We start from the raw sequence: 21,038 nt of genomic DNA, 5'->3' as shown, positions 1-21,038 counted from the left end.
TTAAACTTGGTATGGTGATTGGTCATGACCAGCAGATGACCCCTATTGATTTTGGGGTCAAGGGGTCAAAGGTCAAGGTCACATTGACCTTGTAGGTAAAAACGGTTTCCGATCAATAAGTAAAGAATGCTTAGGCCTAGAAACTTCAAACTAAGTATGATGATTGGTCATGACCAGCAGATGACCCCTATTGATTTTGGGGTCAAAGGTCAAGGTCACATTGGCCTTGTAGGTGAAAAGGGTTTCCAATCAAGAACTTAAGACCACTTAGGCCTAGAAACTTCAAACGTGGTTTTATGATTGGTCATGACCAGCAGATGACCCCTTTTGATTTTGGGGTCAAGGGGTCAAAGGTCAAGGTCACATTGACCTTATAGGTAAAAACGGTTTCTGCAGCATGATCAATAACTTAAGAACGCTTAGGCCTAGGAACTTCAAACTTGGTATGATGATTGGTCATGACCAGTAGATGACCCCTATTGATTTTGGGGTCAAGGGGTCAATGTCATATTGACCTTGTACTTAATGGCGGTTTCTGACCAATAACTCAAGTTGCCTTGGTTGATATTTTTATATTAAACTAAAAATGCTTTTGGTATACACATTTGAAGGTCTTATGTAATATAACAACTTGGCTGTCATTAATGAGGCCTACATGATTCATAAAATTTATGCATATAGTAAATGGTAAGATTTGTAATAACTTAAATTGCTGCACACAACCTATTGGGTTACAATAATTATAACCTTGTGACTAGTCATGACCAGTAGATACTAGATGACCCTTATAAATTGTTTGTTCACTGGGTCAGAAGTCATGCATAATAACCTGATCACATGACTAATTGGCTGCTGATAGGGGGCATACATGTTTTACAAACATATCTTGTTTAGATTTATTGCCTTTGACTTAGTAAAAATTTGCAATTTTCAACTTGTGTCGCACGTTACTCAAAAAGTAATTGACCTAGAGTCATGACACCTTACGGGAATGTTGCTCAGCATGTGAAGTTGTGCACTTGGGATTTCACTTGTGGATTAATTCTGTTTATATAGAGTTATTGCTCTTGACTTAGTAAAAATTTGCAATTTTCAACTTATGTCGCATGTAGCTCAAAAAGGATTTAACCTAGGGTCATGAAACTTTACAGGAATGTTTATCAGCATGTGTAGTTGTGCACCTTTGGTTTCGCTTGTGTATTTATCCAGTATTAATAGAGTTATTGCCCTTGACTAGTAAAAACCGTTTCATTATGTTGTGCTATTTGTTCTTTGAGTGCTTGAGTGAGAATCAACTAACTTTACAGGAATTATGATCACCATCACTGTGGAGCTATGCACCTGGGACTTTGCATGTTGATTTTTTCAGTTTTGTTAGAGTTATTGCCATTGACTTACAGTTGTATAGATTTGCAATTTTCAACTTGTTCATGCATAGCTCAAAAAGTATTTGACTTGTAGGCTTGAAAGTTTACAAGAATGTTGGTCAGCATGTGTACTTATGCACCTTGGGGTTTGCTTGTGGATTTATTCAGTATTTGTAAAGTTCTTGCCCTTTACTTAGTAAAAGATTTTTAGTTTTCAACTTGTGGCATATGTAGTCCAAAAAATATTTTACCTAGAGTCGTACGATTGACAGAACAGTGGATTGTAGGGGCACCCGTGTCCTATGGACACATTTCTAGTTGCATTTTACTTAGAAACTGTATTTGCAAAAAGCTTCAGGCCTCTAAAATACGTCTGTAAAAGTACTTTCATTGATCTTGACTTAAACTTATCATGTTATCAAAATGCACTTTAACGTTCACAGAAAGAAAAAGGTTCATAAAGTTTTATTCCATATAATTTTTTTTCCATAAGTTGATAAATGTCATTATCTACCTTATTTACATGGAACAATTTCACATGAGAGACAAAAAACAACAACAACAACAAACAAACTGATATGTTCTCCCAGAGCTGTAATACAAGATCACGATCGGATATTTCGGCCTTTTCCGTAATGTATCATAATTGACCAGGAAGTCTGAAGACATAAAAAATTTTTTCTGCATAGTAAATGGGAAAATCAACAAAAGATTGGGGTCTGTTTGGCCACACTCACTGCGCATGCGCGAGATTATTTTGGATTATAGTTTGAATAGCATTACGCAATCTATTGTTGGTTAGATACGTAATGAAGTAGTGTGTATTATATAATTAATCTTATTAGACGGGGACGAACAAAGGTGTTTTGTTAGTTAGATTATTTATTATAAAATAATGACAAAAGGGGGTTATTTAGGAATGTTGATTAAAAGAATTAATTTAGCTTTTAGGGCTTTTTCCAAGTGAATCAAAAAGCACTGAAAGCTATGGCTTTGGGTTTGAGAAGATACTTAAGAAGGAACATCTCTTGTGTAATGGACGACTTCAAAGTTTTTCATAAAAAGTGTGTGCATACTACGTCATAAAACGATATCAGGGACAAACTATGAAAATAATTTTGCGCATGCGCAGTAAGTGGGGCCAAACCGACCCCATTGCTGCTATGATAAATGACAGTTGAGTACAAACTGAAGTGTGTGGTCTTTACTTAATTAGTATTAGCCAAAGATATGAATTTTGTGCCAAAGGAAGGTACGTCAATGTACGTTGGCCAATTAGAACATACATGTACAGTAACCTGAGACTGAAATGATAATGTACTAATTAAAACTCAGAATGAATATAACTCAAGGATTTGCAGCATCCGTGCCATTGAATCAACTTCTCATAAATGTGGATCGTGCGTTCGTAGTACATTTTTTTTGTACATGTACTTCGTTCAGCAACTTGTCTTTACTGATTCCGAGTAGTGTAGTGTACCAGAATCGGCTACTTTCCCTGATCACTAGAGATATCTACTTGTATAAGATACGAAACTGGTGATTTTATACATGTAAGAAATGTTGAGTAGGATTACCTGAAATATACCCACCTTACCAGTCTTGAATTACATTATATATGTTAAAAAGGGGCATAACTCCTAAAAAAAATTTTTATTGTTATATAGGATGCGCGCGATTTTTGGAGATCTACTGGATGCATGATAAATGAAAATCCAAGATTTAAAATTGAAAAAAGTACTTTATGCTGTGACAGTCAAGATGGACTTATGATAATGAAGATATTGACACATTTGAAAAAAAAAAAGGAAATAAAACAATCACATTAAATGGGTATGTGATGGCAGATCTGATAATTACTTACTTAGGGCCTCAAATCCCTTGGTCATATACTACCTACCGAAAGGTAAACTGACCCCTATTATATTTGATGCCATTTTGTTGATTTCTGAATTATTTTACCCTTTATATTGACCTTTAAACAGGATACATTAAATGTGCATTTTAATCTGTCTTTGGTTATGATTTGAAACTTCTATGTAAAATACGATAACGATAGTTGAAAGTACACAATTAAATAAATAAAAAATCTTACGTAAGAAAGAGAAGTCACAATTTATAGATAAATTATACAATTAAAATATATGTGCATTGATTGTTTAAGATTGACATAAAACAAAAATACACAAGATAGTTTATCGATATACATATGCATCTCTTTAACCACTGTTAAAGGTTTTGATGACGAGAGAGCCAATTTCAAACCAGAAACAGATATATAATATCTACCTCTTGCGACGCTCATCTTAGATGTTGACGCAGTAGTGAACAGTGTTTGTGAATTCAGGTTGTTTTTCACTAAATGGAAATATAATTATATATGTTATGAACATATTAGTGTGAATATTACAGTAAATATTACATGTATAACTATGGGAGCCAGTCAATGAACTCACTATTACACAAAACCAGAGAACCAAACGAAGGTCAAAACATAACCAGGGATGCAGCCGAGACTTCGCCAAAACCGAGAAGCCAGACCAGAACGAATAGGTGTACAGCAACGAGACTTTGCACGACTGGGCGTGGCGAATGCGAATCCTAGATCCTCAACACGCCCACCACCGCCGCCTCCGGATCACCTAGGATAGTGCGAGTTTTGATTTTATTTTTTATGTATAACAGTGTACATTAAACTGCGTAAAACAGAAACATTTGTATAGAACATCTGTTACTTATATCAATATTATTCACGTTGTTAATTGGCAGTGTAAAAGCATTAGATTGTAAAATGAATAATATTAATTTCCGTTTTGATTATAAGTGACAAAGTGTACGAGTATTAATTAAGTGGCTGATGCAGTACCAGTTTCGACCCTAATTACGTTTCTACATAAAGACAAGTGGATACATGATTCTGACATATATATTGTACTTTCTTATTCTAGTTCAGAATCTCGCTTCAGGGAGCGGGGATATTGCACAATGTTGTTCTGAGAATAACGAATATCTGGAAGCGGATTAAAGTTTGTCGGACTAGCCAACAGACAAGCCAACATGATTATAGCAATAAACATTAAATGACGTAATTCTGCAGTGCGCAGCAAAACATACTTTAACTAACAGAATTATAAGGCGAAAACTATGATACGAACAACGGACATTGCTTTGTATGTTACTATTAAAGCATAACAATTTGTGATTTTATAGAAAACTGTATAGCGTATAAAGTTGTGTATTATGCAAAAGTGTAACATATAATTGATGTTTTTTTCTCTATAATTTTTTGATTGCCTGTAATACTTATAATACTCGTGACGCTATTACACTCCATTAACATTATTATTTATATTGAAAAAGTGTGACTCATTCGCATGTAAAGTTAGCCTACAAAAATAAAAATATTGTCACTATAAACCTTCAAACATCAAACAAGAAATTAAGACAAGTGCTAATAAAACAGACCTTTAGAGCTGTGTGAGAGACACTTTTTGTTTTAATAGATCTAATTGTTTTTATATAAAAATACATTTATGTTAAGTGAGATATGGCAAATCTCATTTTTATCATTTATATGTTAAGATAGTATCTATACTCATAGTACATCAAATGTGGCAAAATTATTCTTAAAACTTTTCAAGTTCACATTCAAGTAGTTTAATGCAAAACTGGCTACAATTAAATAAAACTATTTTAGTGAAAACACGCATGATATTATAAGGTTAATATTTACCTGATATAATATACTTACTTTTAGATATTTTAATATGTAGATTAAATTGGGAAATATATAATGTAATTTATAGTATGGCCCAGATTTAATAAATTCCGTTGAATATTTCATTAAAAAAAAATATCATAATTTAGTTGTATTAATGTTTAGTTGTATATGTAGTCGTTCGGTGAAATTGATATAAAAGGTCAAGTGTATCTTGTCAGGTTGTTCGGCGGTTATAAATTTGATGATTAATGGCTTGTGGGCGGATGGTAAAAAAAAATCTTATCAAGTTTCTTGAGAGATTTCAAGAAATGATTGTTATCAAAAGTGCTGTAGCAACTTTTCTGAAAAACTCCATCATTAGCTTACATGTTCCGGTCCCGTGTGACAAATGATTTGGACATTTTTTGTCACGCTGTGTAAATCAGTTTAGCTTCTACAAATGAGCCGCGTCACGACAAAACCAACATAATGGGTTTGCGGCCAGCTTGGATCCAGACCAGCCTGCGCATCCGCGCAGTCTGATCAGGATCCATGCTGTTCGCTTACAACTCTATAACAAATACAGAAACTGATAGCGAACAGCATAGATCCTGATCAGACTGCGCGGATGCGCAGGCTGGTCTGGATTCATGCTGGTCGCAAATCTGTTATGTTGGTTTTGTCATGACGCGGCTCAAATATGCTCGTATATACACAAAACAGGGTTGCTTTCGTTGATTTATGCTAAATGAAATTTGATATTATAATGGAGTGTTAAAATCTGTTTTGTACTGTATGGGTTACACTGTAAAGTACGTCAGAAAATGTTGATTTTCTCTAGATAGGAATAACTTTACCCAAAACAAAGTTATAAGGATGTGCCTTTTAACATACATCATAACCATAATTATTCGCTGTTTCGTTAGTTTGTACGCTTAATTTTGTCATTTTGTTTAGCAGCACCGAATTTTGATTCAGAGAAACTTCTAAAATTACTGAAAAGTTTCATCAAAATCTATTGAGTGATTGAGACCACGATGTCAAGTAAAATTTTAACCAGGTTTTCAACGAAAACCAGGTTATTGTAATGCCGAAGTCCGCGGACGGGCGGGCCTTAACTTTGGTTTCCGCTCAATAACTCGAGTTTGCTTTGGCCTATTTACACAAAACTTGGTGTGTGAGTAGCTCATATCAAGAGGCAGCTTTGTATTTGTGATCAATGTCAAGGTCACTGTTGCTAAAATTATAAATTAAGTTTCAATATCTTGAATTTGCTTAGACCTATTGACACGAAATTTAGTATGTGGGTAGCTGATATCAAGAGGCAAATTTGGATTGCTACTCAGGTGTCTGTGAACAAGGTCAAGGTCACTGTTCCTTAAAAAAAAAGAAATTCAGTTTCCACCAAATAAGTAGTTTGCTGTGACCTTTTTGAAACCAAACTTTATTTTTACTTCACTGTCATATTTCATTCCTAATTCCTGTCACATCAATACTTGGCAGTTGAAAACCTGGTATTTGTCGCATTGCGGCGCTTCTCGTTTTTTCTATTTCTTAAAGCTCTGCCAGTAACAGATTTGTTCTCAGGTGAGCTAAAATATCAAACTCCCCCAAAAAGGTACAATGATCAAAAGGAGGAGGTGCACAATGTATTGTGTTTGTATAGTTCAGCAATTCATGGTGTCCTAAATATAGTTTAAAACAAACACTTTCTTTCAGTTATCTATTTTATTACAAAGGTGTATCACAAGCCTCAAATACCAAACAATAATGTTCTTAATGTTCAGATCTTGGATAATTTTGAAAATTTTGCAAGGTAATTAAAATGAATATAGTTCCCTCGATGATTGCAGTGATAGAATCTGACCTATGTTACCAACTTACACAACTTCTCTATGTAGGCAGTCTTGACAGATATTTTAATATTGACTGCCTCATTTTTGGCACTTTGACCTTGAAATTGAGAATCAAACCAAGGTAATCTCATTCGGAAGAAAAGGGTAAAACTTTTGAAATTCATTCGACATATAAAGCAAAAGAAAAATGATAAACTTATTCAGATCTGTTATAAAACTGATTATTGATAATATAAGTATTCTGTTTAAAGTGATAAAACCTGGTATATACATATTGTTCCTCTATACATGATCAATAAAATTTATCTCCTTACTGCAATAACGGGTTAACTCCTAATAAATCATATAAGGAGTTAACCAGTAACTGCACCAAGGTTACAAAATGAGTTAAAAATAATGAAACTGGAATGTTAAAGTATTTATTATGTATTATGCAGCATGAATAAAATTTTGTTTTTGAAAAAGAAAAGTTTACTAGCAAGTTCAAAGCCTTTGAATAGAAAAACAATATAAAATATGATAAATCTAGCACCATGAACAACAAAAAAACATAAAGTACATATTGAATCAGCAACATGATCCATCTATAATGCATAATATTTTTAGTACAGGTGTATTTGTGTAATATGTAATTTGACTAAAAAAATTGTATGAACAAATGTGAAAGAAATGCTCAAAATAGTTCGTAAAAATTTATGTTTCCACATAAAATCACAAAAACTTGATTTCAATAAAATGTGGTATTTCCATTTCATTATAAAAAATATATATAAACCATAAAATGAAACAGTATATTGCACAATATGTAAAACTTACAAGATGAATACAACTTCTTTACCTTATCAAAATACAAAATGTACAGACAACTAGCACTGTGGAAATGTGAACATTGCACAAAATCTATATAAAAGCACAAAATAAAACACATGTATTGACTATGCAATAATATTGCAGAAATGATTTAGACAAGATTTGCATTAGCTAAAGACTTTGAGTTCTAGTAAAACAATATACTGTATGTTGCTGAGTATTTATTTTACAAATACACTTTCAAATCCTATAGATTAAAAATAGATCAGTCCAAATAGGATGGCAAGTTCAGAATAAAAATTCAGTACAGGAAATAAGGCATTCCTAGTAAGTAATATCCCATTTATAAGTGCTTTTTTAATCCTGTACAAGTGCCAATAAACTCTTCCCTAAAGGACTTATCACATACCCCTGCCGATTTTCAGACTCCGTAAAAAATGGTATTGCACGGCCGTGATATATTTTGATATGACGCCATTTAGGTTATACAAACATTCTGTAAAGATGTGCTAAATGTTGCATTACACTAAAGGTGCATCAATTAAAAATGATTCTTTTGCACTTTAAACAGTCTTTATTGGGATATGTGATAAATATAATATTATATTTGTTTAGATTTATTGCTGAATTTATTAAGTGAGTACATGTTTTTTATCCAACTGGTTTAATTTCAACTGGTTTAATAAATTCAGTAATGAACTTACACTCAATCAATATTCTCTATTTCTTTTGTTTTGATTTTGGACTACTGAGCTGTTCATCTATGGGATTTCAAGCAAGCAAATAGCCAAACTGATACAATCGTGAAATATCAAAATGTAAATTTGTTTACTGTAAAGAATGCGCATTGTAACAGTTATGTTTCCCTCCTATTTATGTACAGTGTAACAGATGTGTTTCCTTTCTATTTATAGATATTTGGATTTCTGATTAGTGTATTCATTGCTATAATTGATCAGTCAAACTAACCAAAGCTGACCTTCAATAAAAATTCATTCCTATTCTAAATAAAATTTCAATCAACTTATAGGAGTCAATGTTACGAGAAAGATTCCTGTTGGATTAACTGGAAATCTTAATTGGTCTTGTGGTAGGAGTTTTCCCATTTCTTTGCCATCGAAAGCTTCTGTCACTTTATATCCAGCTTTATTCTTCATACCCAGACTTTGCAGTGTGGTATTGAATGGGAAAGGCATACCATAGTCATCATGTCTGAGAACGGCTACAGCGTAACTTCCATCACTGAAATACTGACTTCGTAATGGTCGGAGCCATACTTCAAAGAGGTTGTCCTACAGGATAAAAAGGTTACAAAATATAATTGTTCAAATCAGATTGTGTATTATTTAGAATATTATCTTCTGTTTCAAAAACTTTCATATTTTAGTATTTCCAATGGATTAAGTGTCCCTGTCATTGTGGTTATACAAACATGTGCTGCTTTTAATGCATAGTACCACCTTTCCTCTCCATTCTTATAAATTTATGAAAATAACTAGTACCCTGACATTGACAGAAATATTTGTCAATTCAACAGTTCAAGTCCTAGATGTGATACATATGCATACATGTGAACTCTCCCAATTGAAGCTGGTGACTCCCTCTTTCTCCTTTAAAATATTTTTCTTAGATTAAGGGGTGTTTTAAAAAAATAAAGAAATCTCCCTCTTTTTCATTTCAAAATTTCCTTCTATGTCTATTGTCAATTAAAAAATATCCCTCTTTTTGAGGTAAATTTTCCACTTGAACATTGAAAAAAGTTCACATGTATGCATATGTTTTGTGATTGATAATGGTATGTCTTGGTATAGAACTGTTCACTAATAGGGGAGGAAATGTGTTGGTAGCACTGGTCAAGCTACACATTTTTCTCTTCCTACAACATTTGGCACCAAACACAGCAATGTGATGGTATAAAGCTCCATGTCAATTCACCTTTCATTTTGTACTCATTAGAAATTTGAGATAAAATTTCAATATTACAGGGGACAATATCACAGTATAAAACTGTTCATTTATAGTTGAGGAAATGTGTGAGCTGCAAAGTTAAGCTCAGACAGTAGAACTGTTGAATAGTATTCCAAGAGTCTAGGGTGCTATCAGGCTGAATATTTTTTCACCCTGTGATAAGATTGTACATCAAATATCAGTCATCATGTTTCACAATAATTTCAAAGCATTTATGTATTTTTAAAAGATACTAATTGATCATTTACTTACTGATCATTATTTGAGCTGTGTCACGACAAAACCAACAAAGTACCTTTGCGACCAGCATGGATCCAGACCTGCCTGAGCATTCGCGCAGTCTGATCAGGATCCATGCTGTTCGCTATCGGTTTCTCTACTTGTTATAGAGTTGGTAAGCGAACATCATGGATCCTGATCAGACTGCGGGGATGCGCAGGCTGGTCTGGATCCATGCTCTATGTTGGTTCTGTTGTGATGCGGCTCATTTATCAAAACAACATAATTCAGATACGCTACTTGTTTCTTAACTACCTAGATATAAGATTTAAATTGGAGCTTAAATCCAATGCATTTACCTTTGATATTCTATAAGCTTGTACAAGCAGTTCATCACTGTGTATTCTCAAGAGATTCTTATTTAAAAGCAGGTCATTAGAAGTCTGGCGAATGTTACGTAAATCTACCGACATAAACAACGGCGAGGCCATCATACACCACATGCCAAACTGTACACGCTCCTGGTCGTAACTTAAACCAAAATCACCGACAATCAACTGTAATTTAATGAAAACAATTTTATTCTAGTATTGTACTCGATGTAAAATTTGACATCTTTTTGTGAATTAACAAAACTGGTTAAAACATATTTATTGAAGCTCGGTTGCGAAACAAGTTCTTGCAACTTATATTAATCACTTTTGAGTCTGCTTGCTGGAACCAACCAATACTGGTGTCATATGAAGATACATATTTGTGACCTCATTAAGGCTTGAACCCATGATCTCTGGGTTGAGAGGCAGACACCTTAACCACTAGGCCACCGCTCCACTTGATCAACAAAATTGTACCCATCTCTAAATTTGAGAACTTAAATCTTCCATAAAAGTATATGCCATTTATTTATAGATCTGTTACTAAAATATACACAAATCAACCTGATATATATGACATTTAAGCACAAATCTGAGTCACTAAGAAGAAACTTGGTATGATATGCTGCCTTAGCCTACATATTTAGGAATCTCCTCTTAATTCAGGAAATTTCCTTCAAACTCTAACCATGTCAATAACATGTGTCCTCAAATGACTTAGTGCTTGTAAGTTCAAGAAAGCAAACTCAAAAAAGATTTATATAAGTAAAGTTACAAGAACATGCTTCACTGTCAAGCTAAAGTATTCAGACAAGATAAGATATTTATAAGATCACAATAGAAAAGATGTACCTCATCTGGGTCATTCCAAGCACCAGGGCCAACCACCTCCTGAAAATGAGCAGTGTTGTTTCCATAGAAATCAATGGCTGCATATACTAGAAAAGAAAAAAAAACAAAGTTGTACAATGCAATAACTGATAAACATATTGACCAAACAGGTATTTATTTAATTCTTTATCTTAATATTACGCCTCAGAAATGCTACCATTTTTTAAAGAAACTTCTCATTTGCAATAAACATGGACTATCTTTGGCATTTTTAGCTGTGAATGGCAAATGGTTCTATGCGAATGACCTGAGCAACTGTGCTATAACCACTAGGCCTCACAGTTTTAATTAATCATTTCGTGCTAATTCAGTAAATACTAACCATATTTCCAAGCATCCTGGAGGTCATTGTAATTTCTCCACATGTTACAATGTTTGGCAATAGCCTTGTAGTCTGGCTGAAATTACACAAGAAATTAGGATATAATTAATAAACAGATTTTTTTATTACTAATAATTTTTATAATCATTACATAATTTGTAATATAGCAGCTAAATTACTTAAAATGTGTTTATCTGTTTTTGCAAATAACATAATGTATTGGGGGTGATTGGGGGGTAACTGCAGTGATTTTTCATCTTATATAATAAAGGCCTATAAAAGGCCTCCTTCTCAAAGGAAATTTTCTTTACAATCATGCAGCTCTCCAAAAAATCTGAATTTACACCAGATTTTCTATTTCACAAATTTGCAATTTTAGCAATAATTCTTCCCAAAATCAAGAGCCTAAAGCATCTTTCTAGTTAAGTGAAAAAAACACTAAACAGTCACTGTGTTAAGGAGTGGCTAAAGGAGCAGCAGATTTTGTCTTGTTGAATGTCTTTAAAAAAACAAGAGACTTTCACCATGATTTTTAAAAGGCAGATAAAAAGATGGCCTTTACAGACTGCTTCTCCACCTGAAGTCTTCTTTTAGTAGAACAGATTTAAGTAAACAAATGATAAAGTTTTCCTTCTAAATTAACATATCATGTCAACTTTATTAAGAAATATCAAGTGATTTAAATCGATGCAACCTTAAAAAAACAATCAAAGTAGCCCCTAATCCCACACCATAAACAGACATGAAAATTTATCTGATTATTATGAACATGCTATAAGACCGAGAGATGAAATTAGTCTAGGTATTGTTATTATCATATGTAATACCTTATGCTTGTAGTATAAACCTTCACAAGCAGCCCAACAACATGCGTAAAGTATTGGTCTTCCTGTATTATTCAAATACTGACTCATAGCTGGAAATCCTGCATACATACATGGAAAGTTCATACATTATTGCTATCTCTTATGTTAATTCTTGAGTTACACCAACCACTTTTTGGGTAAGTTGGTAACTTTTCACTTAATCAAAAGTGCTGTTTCGGGCACTGGTTTTAAGCAAGGGCAGGATCAAGAGTAGAACTATCAACCATCTGTAAGCTAGAGAATAAAATCATGCCATACCTTTGGGCCACCACACAGAGGCCAGCTACAGTCATAAAGTATAGGTCGGCCAGTACGGTTCAGATAAAAACTCATCGTTTCATAACCTAAGAAAGTAAGTAAATGTAAATGTACTATAATGCCTAAAGGATTTCATATAAAGTCGAACAATTCATTTATTATGCTTTAAACATGTTCTATCTAAAAAGTAGCATATATTTTGTTATTTAATAAAATCAAACAAATACCAAATTATTGTTGTTGCTTCTTTTTGGTTGCTTACTGATACATGACTTTTTAGGCACAGTATTTTTATGACTTGAAAGTGAAATTCATAATCACACCTTTAACTTCAGTCTTATATATTTATTTATATACATGTATTTATTATAGCGCAGGTTTGTAATATCACTTTTCAGTGAATAATTGTGATGTTTATATAAACAATATTCAATGCTACAGTCAATTTAACAAGTACATTAATTACTCTTTTTTTCTGTAATGAAGGAAGTCTGCTGTGTTATAAAATTGTTAGATTCTTGACCAATTATATGGTTGTATATAAATGGTTGTTTGCAATATAATGCTTTTCCAGCAGCTAAAGCTGCTGGTCAGGGGCCATCAACCAGACACTTTTTGAACATTTTTCCATACTAATTTCATAATTTCAAACTTAAGAGACTGAACATGTGTCACAGTAAAGCTAGGTTCTTCTCCTAACTAACAAACTAGTTATGTTTATTTCTGATTATATTGACACTTATATCTGAGGCCTGTCGTCCAGGGTATCAAAATTACCTAAATTGTCTGTCTTAACAAATGATAAATACATGTAAAGTTAAAATAATTATACCAATCAACAAAAGAAAGTGTAACACATATTTTAATGGTTGTCAAGGAGACTAGTTACCTGTCTGGACGTCGACAAGACTTCCGGCATAGCAACAATCCAGTTTCAACATATCCACTTCCCATGATGCAAATGTCTGGGCATCAAGCTCTAGGTAAAACTTGCTACCAGGATATTTCTTACATGTCAACGTTCCCATATCTCCATATATACCCAGCTTTAATCCTTTGCTATGGATCTATACAATAATTAGTTAAGATTACAAGTTAAGTTGTTTAAAAAATGTTATAATGATACAGTACCAAACAAAATATATGCCATTATTTAAAACTAGAATACCTTAAACAAAATTTTAAACAGGTAAACTTGATGCTATCACTACAAAGAGAAAAACAAATTAGAATACTAAAGTTTTAAACATTAATCGATGCAATGCAAATACTGTTTTCAATATCACTAAATACCACTTGATTAACATTATTCAAAGTTTGTATGTAAACATCACAGTGAATGTACATATAACTGCTAGTATTCAATATAATGAACATCAAGGTTGTGTGATAATTAAGTTTTATGTGTACAAATATATCATACTTTAATCTTCCTAAAGTTATGTTAAAAACAAACAGATGTATGATACAATGTATATAAGAAATGTCTTGGCAGCTTTACATTGTATACCAAAAAGAAATTCTGTAAAAATGTATAAAATACATAACTGTCAAGAAAACTATTTTAAACAGTTGGACCTATCAGGTTCATGTACCTAGGAACTGTTTGATATTTTAAAGAAACTTACATAGTCAGCTAGATGTTTCATGCCATTAGGAAAACGAACTGGGTCTGGTTGCAACTTCCCATCTGGTCCTCGTTCTGATGTCATCCAGCAGTCGTCAATAGCAACATACTTATATCCAGCGTCACGGTAACCATCGGAAACCATAATATCCGCCATCGTCTTGAAAAGTCGCTCACTAAAACACAACATTAATCAAAATAGATATCAAACTCTTAAAGTAAATGGAATGTTCAATTTTCAACAAAATATTCTTGCTTGATATTCTTTAGAATCTGTGAAAGCTCCCTCATATGGCAAGATATATGGATCTTTGTAGTGAAGGGCTTGCGATTTGAAACCAGTTGCTTTAAACCATTATCCACAGGTACTTGAAACAAACTATTTTTAATGTTCTATTTAGGCTAAATACTATAATAAGACTACCGTAGTCTTATTATAGTATATAGCCTATATAGAACATCAAAAATAGTTTGTTTTAAGTACCTGTGCACTCATCAATATACAAATATAATATATATCAAAAGAATACAGTGTTTATTACAAAACCTAATTACAGAAATCGGGGCGCCCACTGGCCTTTTTAAAGGTGTTACATGTTCAACTTTGAAGGTACGCTAAAATTATTAAACAAAATCTTGAAAAATATCAAAAGTTCAGATTTTGATAATCCACACAATACACCTGTCACGGTGACAGATAAGTCATTTTACAAAAAATAATACTGGAATTTGATAAAATAGCATTATGACAACTTAGTGAATCATAGAATAGGCCATTTAAGGTTGAAATCAGGCTCTGAAAATAACCAAAACAAATACGGTATCCTGTACCTTATACAGTTGTCTGGATCATCAGTACAATTTATATTACAGCGGAACCTCTCCCACTGCATCCAGCCCATCGGTGGTGTAAGAGCCAGACCATTGTCAAGAGATTCTGTCCCAGATAATGCTAATACCAGGATGATGATTTCAAACCATAGTGTCATATCTTATGTAGTATTTTACCTCTGAAATTGAAAATATATTAAATATAAATTGACTATATATTAACACAGGAGCACCTCTTTGTTTTTAACCACTTTCTACATGTATAAACAACAGGGACATGACTGCCCTGAATCGCTCACTAGAAAGAACTGTTTTTCTGTGTTTGAAATAATTTTTCAAATGAACTTGCAAAAGGGCAAGTCCAGCTCAACTTCAACTTGACCCTCTATTAATATAGTTTCACAAAACCGATTGTTTTTTTTTCTTTCTTCTTAATAAAAAAGGAACCTTTCAAAAATAGCCCTAGTTCATTGTTACTGTGCATCTGGCAAGTAAAGCATGTCTAATTTCTAATTTCCTTTTTCATACTGGAAACTTTTTATAAAATACTACCTAAGAATACTACAGACAAAGTTTGTTAATCATCCATAATATATTAGTTCAGTAGAAGACAGGCCTTGAAATAAACATTTTTGTTTGGTTGTCCTGTCAGGCAAGTACTTCCCTGACCTAAAGCTTGCTTGCCCAGACCTAAACCGGTAAAAAATTGAAAACAACCATACATTAGTAAGTTTCGAGATAAAGGGTTGGCAATCTTTACATATCAGCTAAATTAAATTAAGTTCAGGGTTATGATTTGAAATTCAACAGGGTTTGAACACATTAAATTAGAGGTGTTGACATAATAATGTTAATGAAGTTTTGACATATTAATCAGACAACTTGATTTTACAGATAGCCTGTGTACATGTACAATTGCCCCTGTTGTGAGCTTCGGCATTTACTGTTTAGACAAATTTAATCCATTCTAATTAAGTCTAATTAAGATTGAAATCATAATTTGCAAGGATTATTGGTTAAATATGTTTACTTATGATTTTTTTTCACTTGCCCTGTGGGGCAAGTTCTCTTGGAATTCACTTGCCCGGACCAAACTTGGTTGCTTCCAGGGCAGTCGGACAACTGTTAATGTCTAGCCCTGGAAAAAGTTTAAAGGATTTCTAGTTTTAGCTCTATTGGCCCCTAAAAGGGGACAATCAAATTAATAAGTGTAATTGCAAATTGTTCATCATTTTACTTTTAAATGGGTTGTAATAGAATGCGAAATGGACTCCATTTCGCGAAATGAACTTACCGTCTACGAAATGGACATTTGTTTGTTTAACCGCGATGAGTAATATTATTTTTATTAATTTATGTTTAACCTTTGACATAAAACTACAGATTGAACAAATTAATAGTACTATTTTCCTATTTTATAGTCATATTTATGAAAATAATCAGGCCTCTGGAGATTTCGGCCACGAAATGGAGTTTTCGCTTACGGAATGGACATTTGCTTTACAAATTATGGTGTTACTGACATGTCACAAAGGGTATCTTTTCTATTCACTTAAATTTAATCTGGGACGACAAAAAATATTTTTGTCCCAGGTTAAACATATGATATATTACAGAATCTTTCTATTTGAAAGACCATGTATAAAACACTTAACTATATATGTGGCATTATTATACGATTATTTTCAAATGTAAATCTACAAGCATAAATAATGAAAAAATATTATCAAAATTGTTTAAATAGTAATTTTATGTCATATATCACTTGTTCGTTATTAAAAAAGATATTAAATAGTACACTTAAACCAAAATTTAAGAAACAAATGTCCATTTCGTAGTCGAAAAGTTCATTTCGCGAAATGGAGTTCATTTCGCATTCTATTACTACCGCTTTTAAATTTTGGCCTACTTTCACTTTGCAGCATGTTACAAACTACTTTCACTTTTACATGTCTACGCCCTAGCCAGGGGTTTGACATTAACAGAAGATAGATAGATAGACCCACTTGGTGGAAAAAAACATGGCTGACAATGTGGAATCGCATATAGACAGCTGGCCCATTTTGACCTGTTGAGAGTTTTCAAGAGCGGTTCAAGCCGGAGGTTAGGGTAATCCGGTATGACCCACAAGTGCACTGGTGAATTGGTCCAGCTTCAAGTGTAGGACTACAGGTGTAGGCCTAGCCTAATTAATTTGGCGTGAACGGTTTGACCCATTTTACAGACTTTTTTTCTTACTGTCAAACCGTTACGCCTAATTTTAACTGTCATTTTTACGCACGGAAAATCTTCCGGCAACACTTTCGATAGTTTGGACTGATTTTTACTGCTTAAACCTGAAAGTAACTTCAATTACTTCTAAAGATCAATAGAATATAAATTTTAGAACTAACTTCTCCTAGAAAAAATATTAGATTGCACCTGTCTTAACGCATACATGCGATTTATTTCAAATTTTTACTGTCTACTCTATCTTCGGCGGACATGTTATGACGTTATCGTAAAAAATCGATTCCGTGAAAGCTGGTAGTAGCTACCAGTGTGTCTAGCAGGTAAGTGTGGGTTACGCATGAGGATTAAATTAAACAAAATATCGGGGGAAATAAATCTATTCATTATTTTTTAATAAACGTGTGCATTATTAAATACTATTGAAAAGTATCATTGTATTTAACCTAAAATGCAATGGTCGCAAATAGGCTCCGTACAAGTACTGTTGTTTAATATTTTTAAATATTTTAATACATGTACTCAACATTATCAATTGGTGGTTTGCCTTCTTGTTTACTGCTAATGACTGCCAAATGTCACTCTCGGATAAAATACTGACTTCATTTATACATGCATATTTATATGACAATTAAGAACGTAAAAGAAATATTGAAGGAAACTATTTGAAATACACTTCAAATTATTCAGTATTTGTACAAATAATATTTCAAGAGCTCTTTTTCACCGATTGCCGATATATAATACCATATTAAACCTATTGATAAAGTTAAATGTCTTCTTGACATACTTTATTAATTTACTAAAAAGGAACTTTATTGTGATCCAGCCATATGCTGTGTAACTATAAAGGAAGGGTCACATATTTTAATTAAAATAAATTTTAAGTAGAGGATATTAAAAAAAAGTCATTGAGAAGATCAGAATTTTCAAATGAACGGATTAAGAGACTTATAAATGTATAAGGTGTATGTCTTGTTGTTTCATACTGTTTTGGTGACACTTTTGTTTGTGTCCCTTGTTGTTTTCTCGTCTATGGTAAGTTTCTTCCCTTTGCCCCTAGTTTTATTTCTTTATTTCGCCCCCTCCCCCGAATTTCCTATCCCCTTCTCCTGTGCCCGTTAACTTAGTGGTCCTGTTTCATACTGTTTTGGTGACACTTTTGTTTGTGTCCCTTGTTGTTTTTTCCTCTTTGGTAAGTATCTTCCCTTTGCCCCTAGTTTTATTTCTTTATTTCGCCCCCTCCCCGAATTTCCTATCCCCTTCCCCTGTGCTCGTTAACTTTGTGGTCCTATTAATCATTCATTTATTTATTTTCTTTGATTTCCTTCTCAGTTACATTTTAGTGATAAGCCTGACCGTGCTCTCCTTTGCGCCCTTTCCCGTTTTAATTTAGGATCCTCCTGGGCTCCTTGCCAATGGTTCATGTTCCTGGGTCGTGTGGGGTTTGCGTTCATTGAACGCCGCCTTTCCTTGTTCATCTTGTTTATCATATTGTATACATGTATACCGAACCGTAACAAACAGATAATGATTATCAATACAAGGTTCGGCAAACAAGCAAAGAAATGTAAAGAAACAGAAAAAAACTTATCCACATTCATGTATCCACCCTCCAAAAAAAACCACCAAAAACGCCTGAAACTGCAAAATCGAAACATAAATACACAGGAGTGCCAAAGACGGCTCTGGTAGGTTCAAGTGCTCCCTTTCGCCGGTTTAGACAGAATTGATCACTTAAACATAATAATGTTGAAATTTTTAATCAACATCCACAGATGTGTACATAATACGGCGGTAATCATGGAACTTTCAATGTGACACATTCTAGGTGCCGTTCAACGGGAACTAGATAACATGGAATTTTTAATGGGTATCAGAGGTTTTGGTGCCTTTTGCGACAGTCGTTCCAACATTTCTCCCATCTGTCTTACATTGTTATGCTATTCAACATCTAAATAACGGTCACTAAATTTCCGCTTGCTGTGTTTTTATCATAAACCCCGTCAAATCTGTGCGACAATTATATTTTACTGAGGACTGTCTGAAATTCCATTTTATAGTTTGAAATTTTAAGATTTTTATGCCCCCGCCATATAATGGCAGGGGCATATAGTGTTACCCTGTTCCGTCATTCCGTCCTTCCGTCATCATCAGTTTCCGTTCATTATCTTAATAACCCTTGCACATATTGAACTCAAATTTGACATATGGATATGTCATGAGAAAATACAGGTCAAGTTCGAAATTGGTCATGGTTCGATGATTTTTGGCAGAGTTATGCCCCTTTTACATTGAAAATAATATGAAAATTTCAGTTTCCGTTCATTATCTCCGAAACGGTTCAAAACATTCAATTCAAAATTGACATATGGATATGTCATGAGAAAATACAGGTCAAGTTCGAAATTGGTCATGGTTCGATGATTTTTGGCAGAGTTATGCCCCTTTTACATTGAAAATAATATGAAATTTTCAGTTTCCGTTCATTATCTCCCAAACGGTTCAAAACATTCAATTCAAAATTGACATATGGATATGTCATGAGAAAATACAGGTCAAGTTCGAAATTGGTCATGGTTCGATGATTTTTGGCAGAGTTATGCCCCTTTTACATTGAAAATAATATGAAATTTTCAGTTTCCGTTCATTATCTCCCAAACGGTTCAAAACATTCAATTCAAAATTGACATATTGATATGTCATGAGAAAATACAGGTCAAGTTCAAATTTGGTCATGGTTCGATGATTTTTGGCAGAGTTATGCCCCTTTTACTTTGAAAATAATATGAAATTTTCAGTTTCCGTTCATTATCTCCCCAATCGTACAACACATTTAGCTCAAACTTGACATATCGATACGTCAAAGGAATGCGCAGGTCAAGTTCAAATTTGGTCATGGTTCGATGATTTTTGGCAGAGTTATGCCCCTTTTACATTGAAAATAATATGAAATTTTCAGTTTCCGTTCATTATCTCCCAAACGGTTCAAAACATTCAATTCAAAATTGACATATGGATATGTCATGAGAAAATACAGGTCAAGTTCGAAATTGGTCATGGTTCGATGATTTTTGGCAGAGTTATGCCCCTTTTACATTGAAAATAATATGAAATTTTCAGTTTCCGTTCATTATCTCCCAAACGGTTCAAAACATTCAATTCAAAATTGACATATTGATATGTCATGAGAAAATACAGGTCAAGTTCAAATTTGGTCATGGTTCGATGATTTTTGGCAGAGTTATGCCCCTTTTACTTTGAAAATAATATGAAATTTTCAGTTTCCGTTCATTATCTCCCCAATCGTACAACACATTTAGCTCAAACTTGACATATCGATACGTCAAAGGAATGCGCAGGTCAAGTTCAAATTTGGTCATGGTTCGATGATTTTTGGCAGAGTTATGCCCCTTTTACTTTGAAAATAATATGTAATTTTCAGTTTCTGTTTATTATCTCCCCAACAGTATTAAACATTCAACTCAAATTTGACATATTGATACGTCAAAGGAATGCGCAGGTCAATTTCAAATTTGGTCATGGTTCGATGATTTTTGGCAGAGTTATGCCCCTTTCACTTTAAAAATAATATGAAATTTTCAGTTTCCGTTTTATTATCTCCCCAACAATATTACACATTCAACTCGAATTTGACATATGGATATGTTTTTGGAATGCGCAGACCAAGTTCGAATCTGGTCATGGTTCAATGATTTT

General features: G+C 33.4%; 1 protein-coding gene across 2 annotated transcripts; it reads right to left on the bottom strand.

Annotated features, from left to right (window-relative positions):
• Window positions 1–7,119: 7,119 nt before the first annotated feature.
• LOC132753260 (alpha-N-acetylgalactosaminidase-like) lies at window positions 7,120–15,277 on the bottom strand. 2 transcript variants are annotated; one of them, XM_060743706.1, is made up of 8 exons: window positions 15,090–15,277; window positions 14,260–14,434; window positions 13,521–13,698; window positions 12,632–12,717; window positions 11,508–11,583; window positions 11,147–11,232; window positions 10,280–10,477; window positions 7,120–9,025 (listed from the first exon to the last, which is right to left on the bottom strand). In XM_060743706.1, the coding sequence occupies exons 1-8, from the start codon at window positions 15,245–15,247 to the stop codon at window positions 8,753–8,755; spliced, it is 1,230 nt and encodes a 409-aa protein (XP_060599689.1). In that variant the 5' UTR covers window positions 15,248–15,277; the 3' UTR covers window positions 7,120–8,752. The 2 variants fall into 2 exon arrangements, with proteins under 2 accessions (XP_060599689.1, XP_060599688.1); XM_060743705.1 differs by lacking the exon at window positions 12,632–12,717 and adding an exon at window positions 12,335–12,432.
• Between the last annotated feature and the right edge of the window lie 5,761 nt (window positions 15,278–21,038).

This window comes from Ruditapes philippinarum, unplaced genomic scaffold (assembly GCF_026571515.1).
Source record: "Ruditapes philippinarum isolate M1 unplaced genomic scaffold, ASM2657151v2 ctg826_1_1_1_1, whole genome shotgun sequence".
Lineage (NCBI taxonomy): Eukaryota > Metazoa > Mollusca > Bivalvia > Venerida > Veneridae > Ruditapes > Ruditapes philippinarum.
Note: the sequence above shows the minus strand (reverse complement) of the source record. Positions and strands in the feature narration are given on the sequence as shown.

What these genes read in the sequence shown, in the direction of transcription:
- LOC132753260 (XM_060743705.1), bottom strand. Translation starts at nt 15,247, where the DNA reads ATGACACTATGGTTTGAAATCATCATCCTGGTATTAGCATTATCTGGG. An exon ending in GATCCAGACAACTGTATAAG is followed by an intron (nt 14,435 to 15,089) that starts GTACAGGATACC and finishes GTTGTGTTTTAG; the next exon opens with TGAGCGACTTTTCAAGACGA. An exon ending in TGAAACATCTAGCTGACTAT is followed by an intron (nt 13,699 to 14,259) that starts GTAAGTTTCTTT and finishes ATTATTGTATAG; the next exon opens with ATCCATAGCAAAGGATTAAA.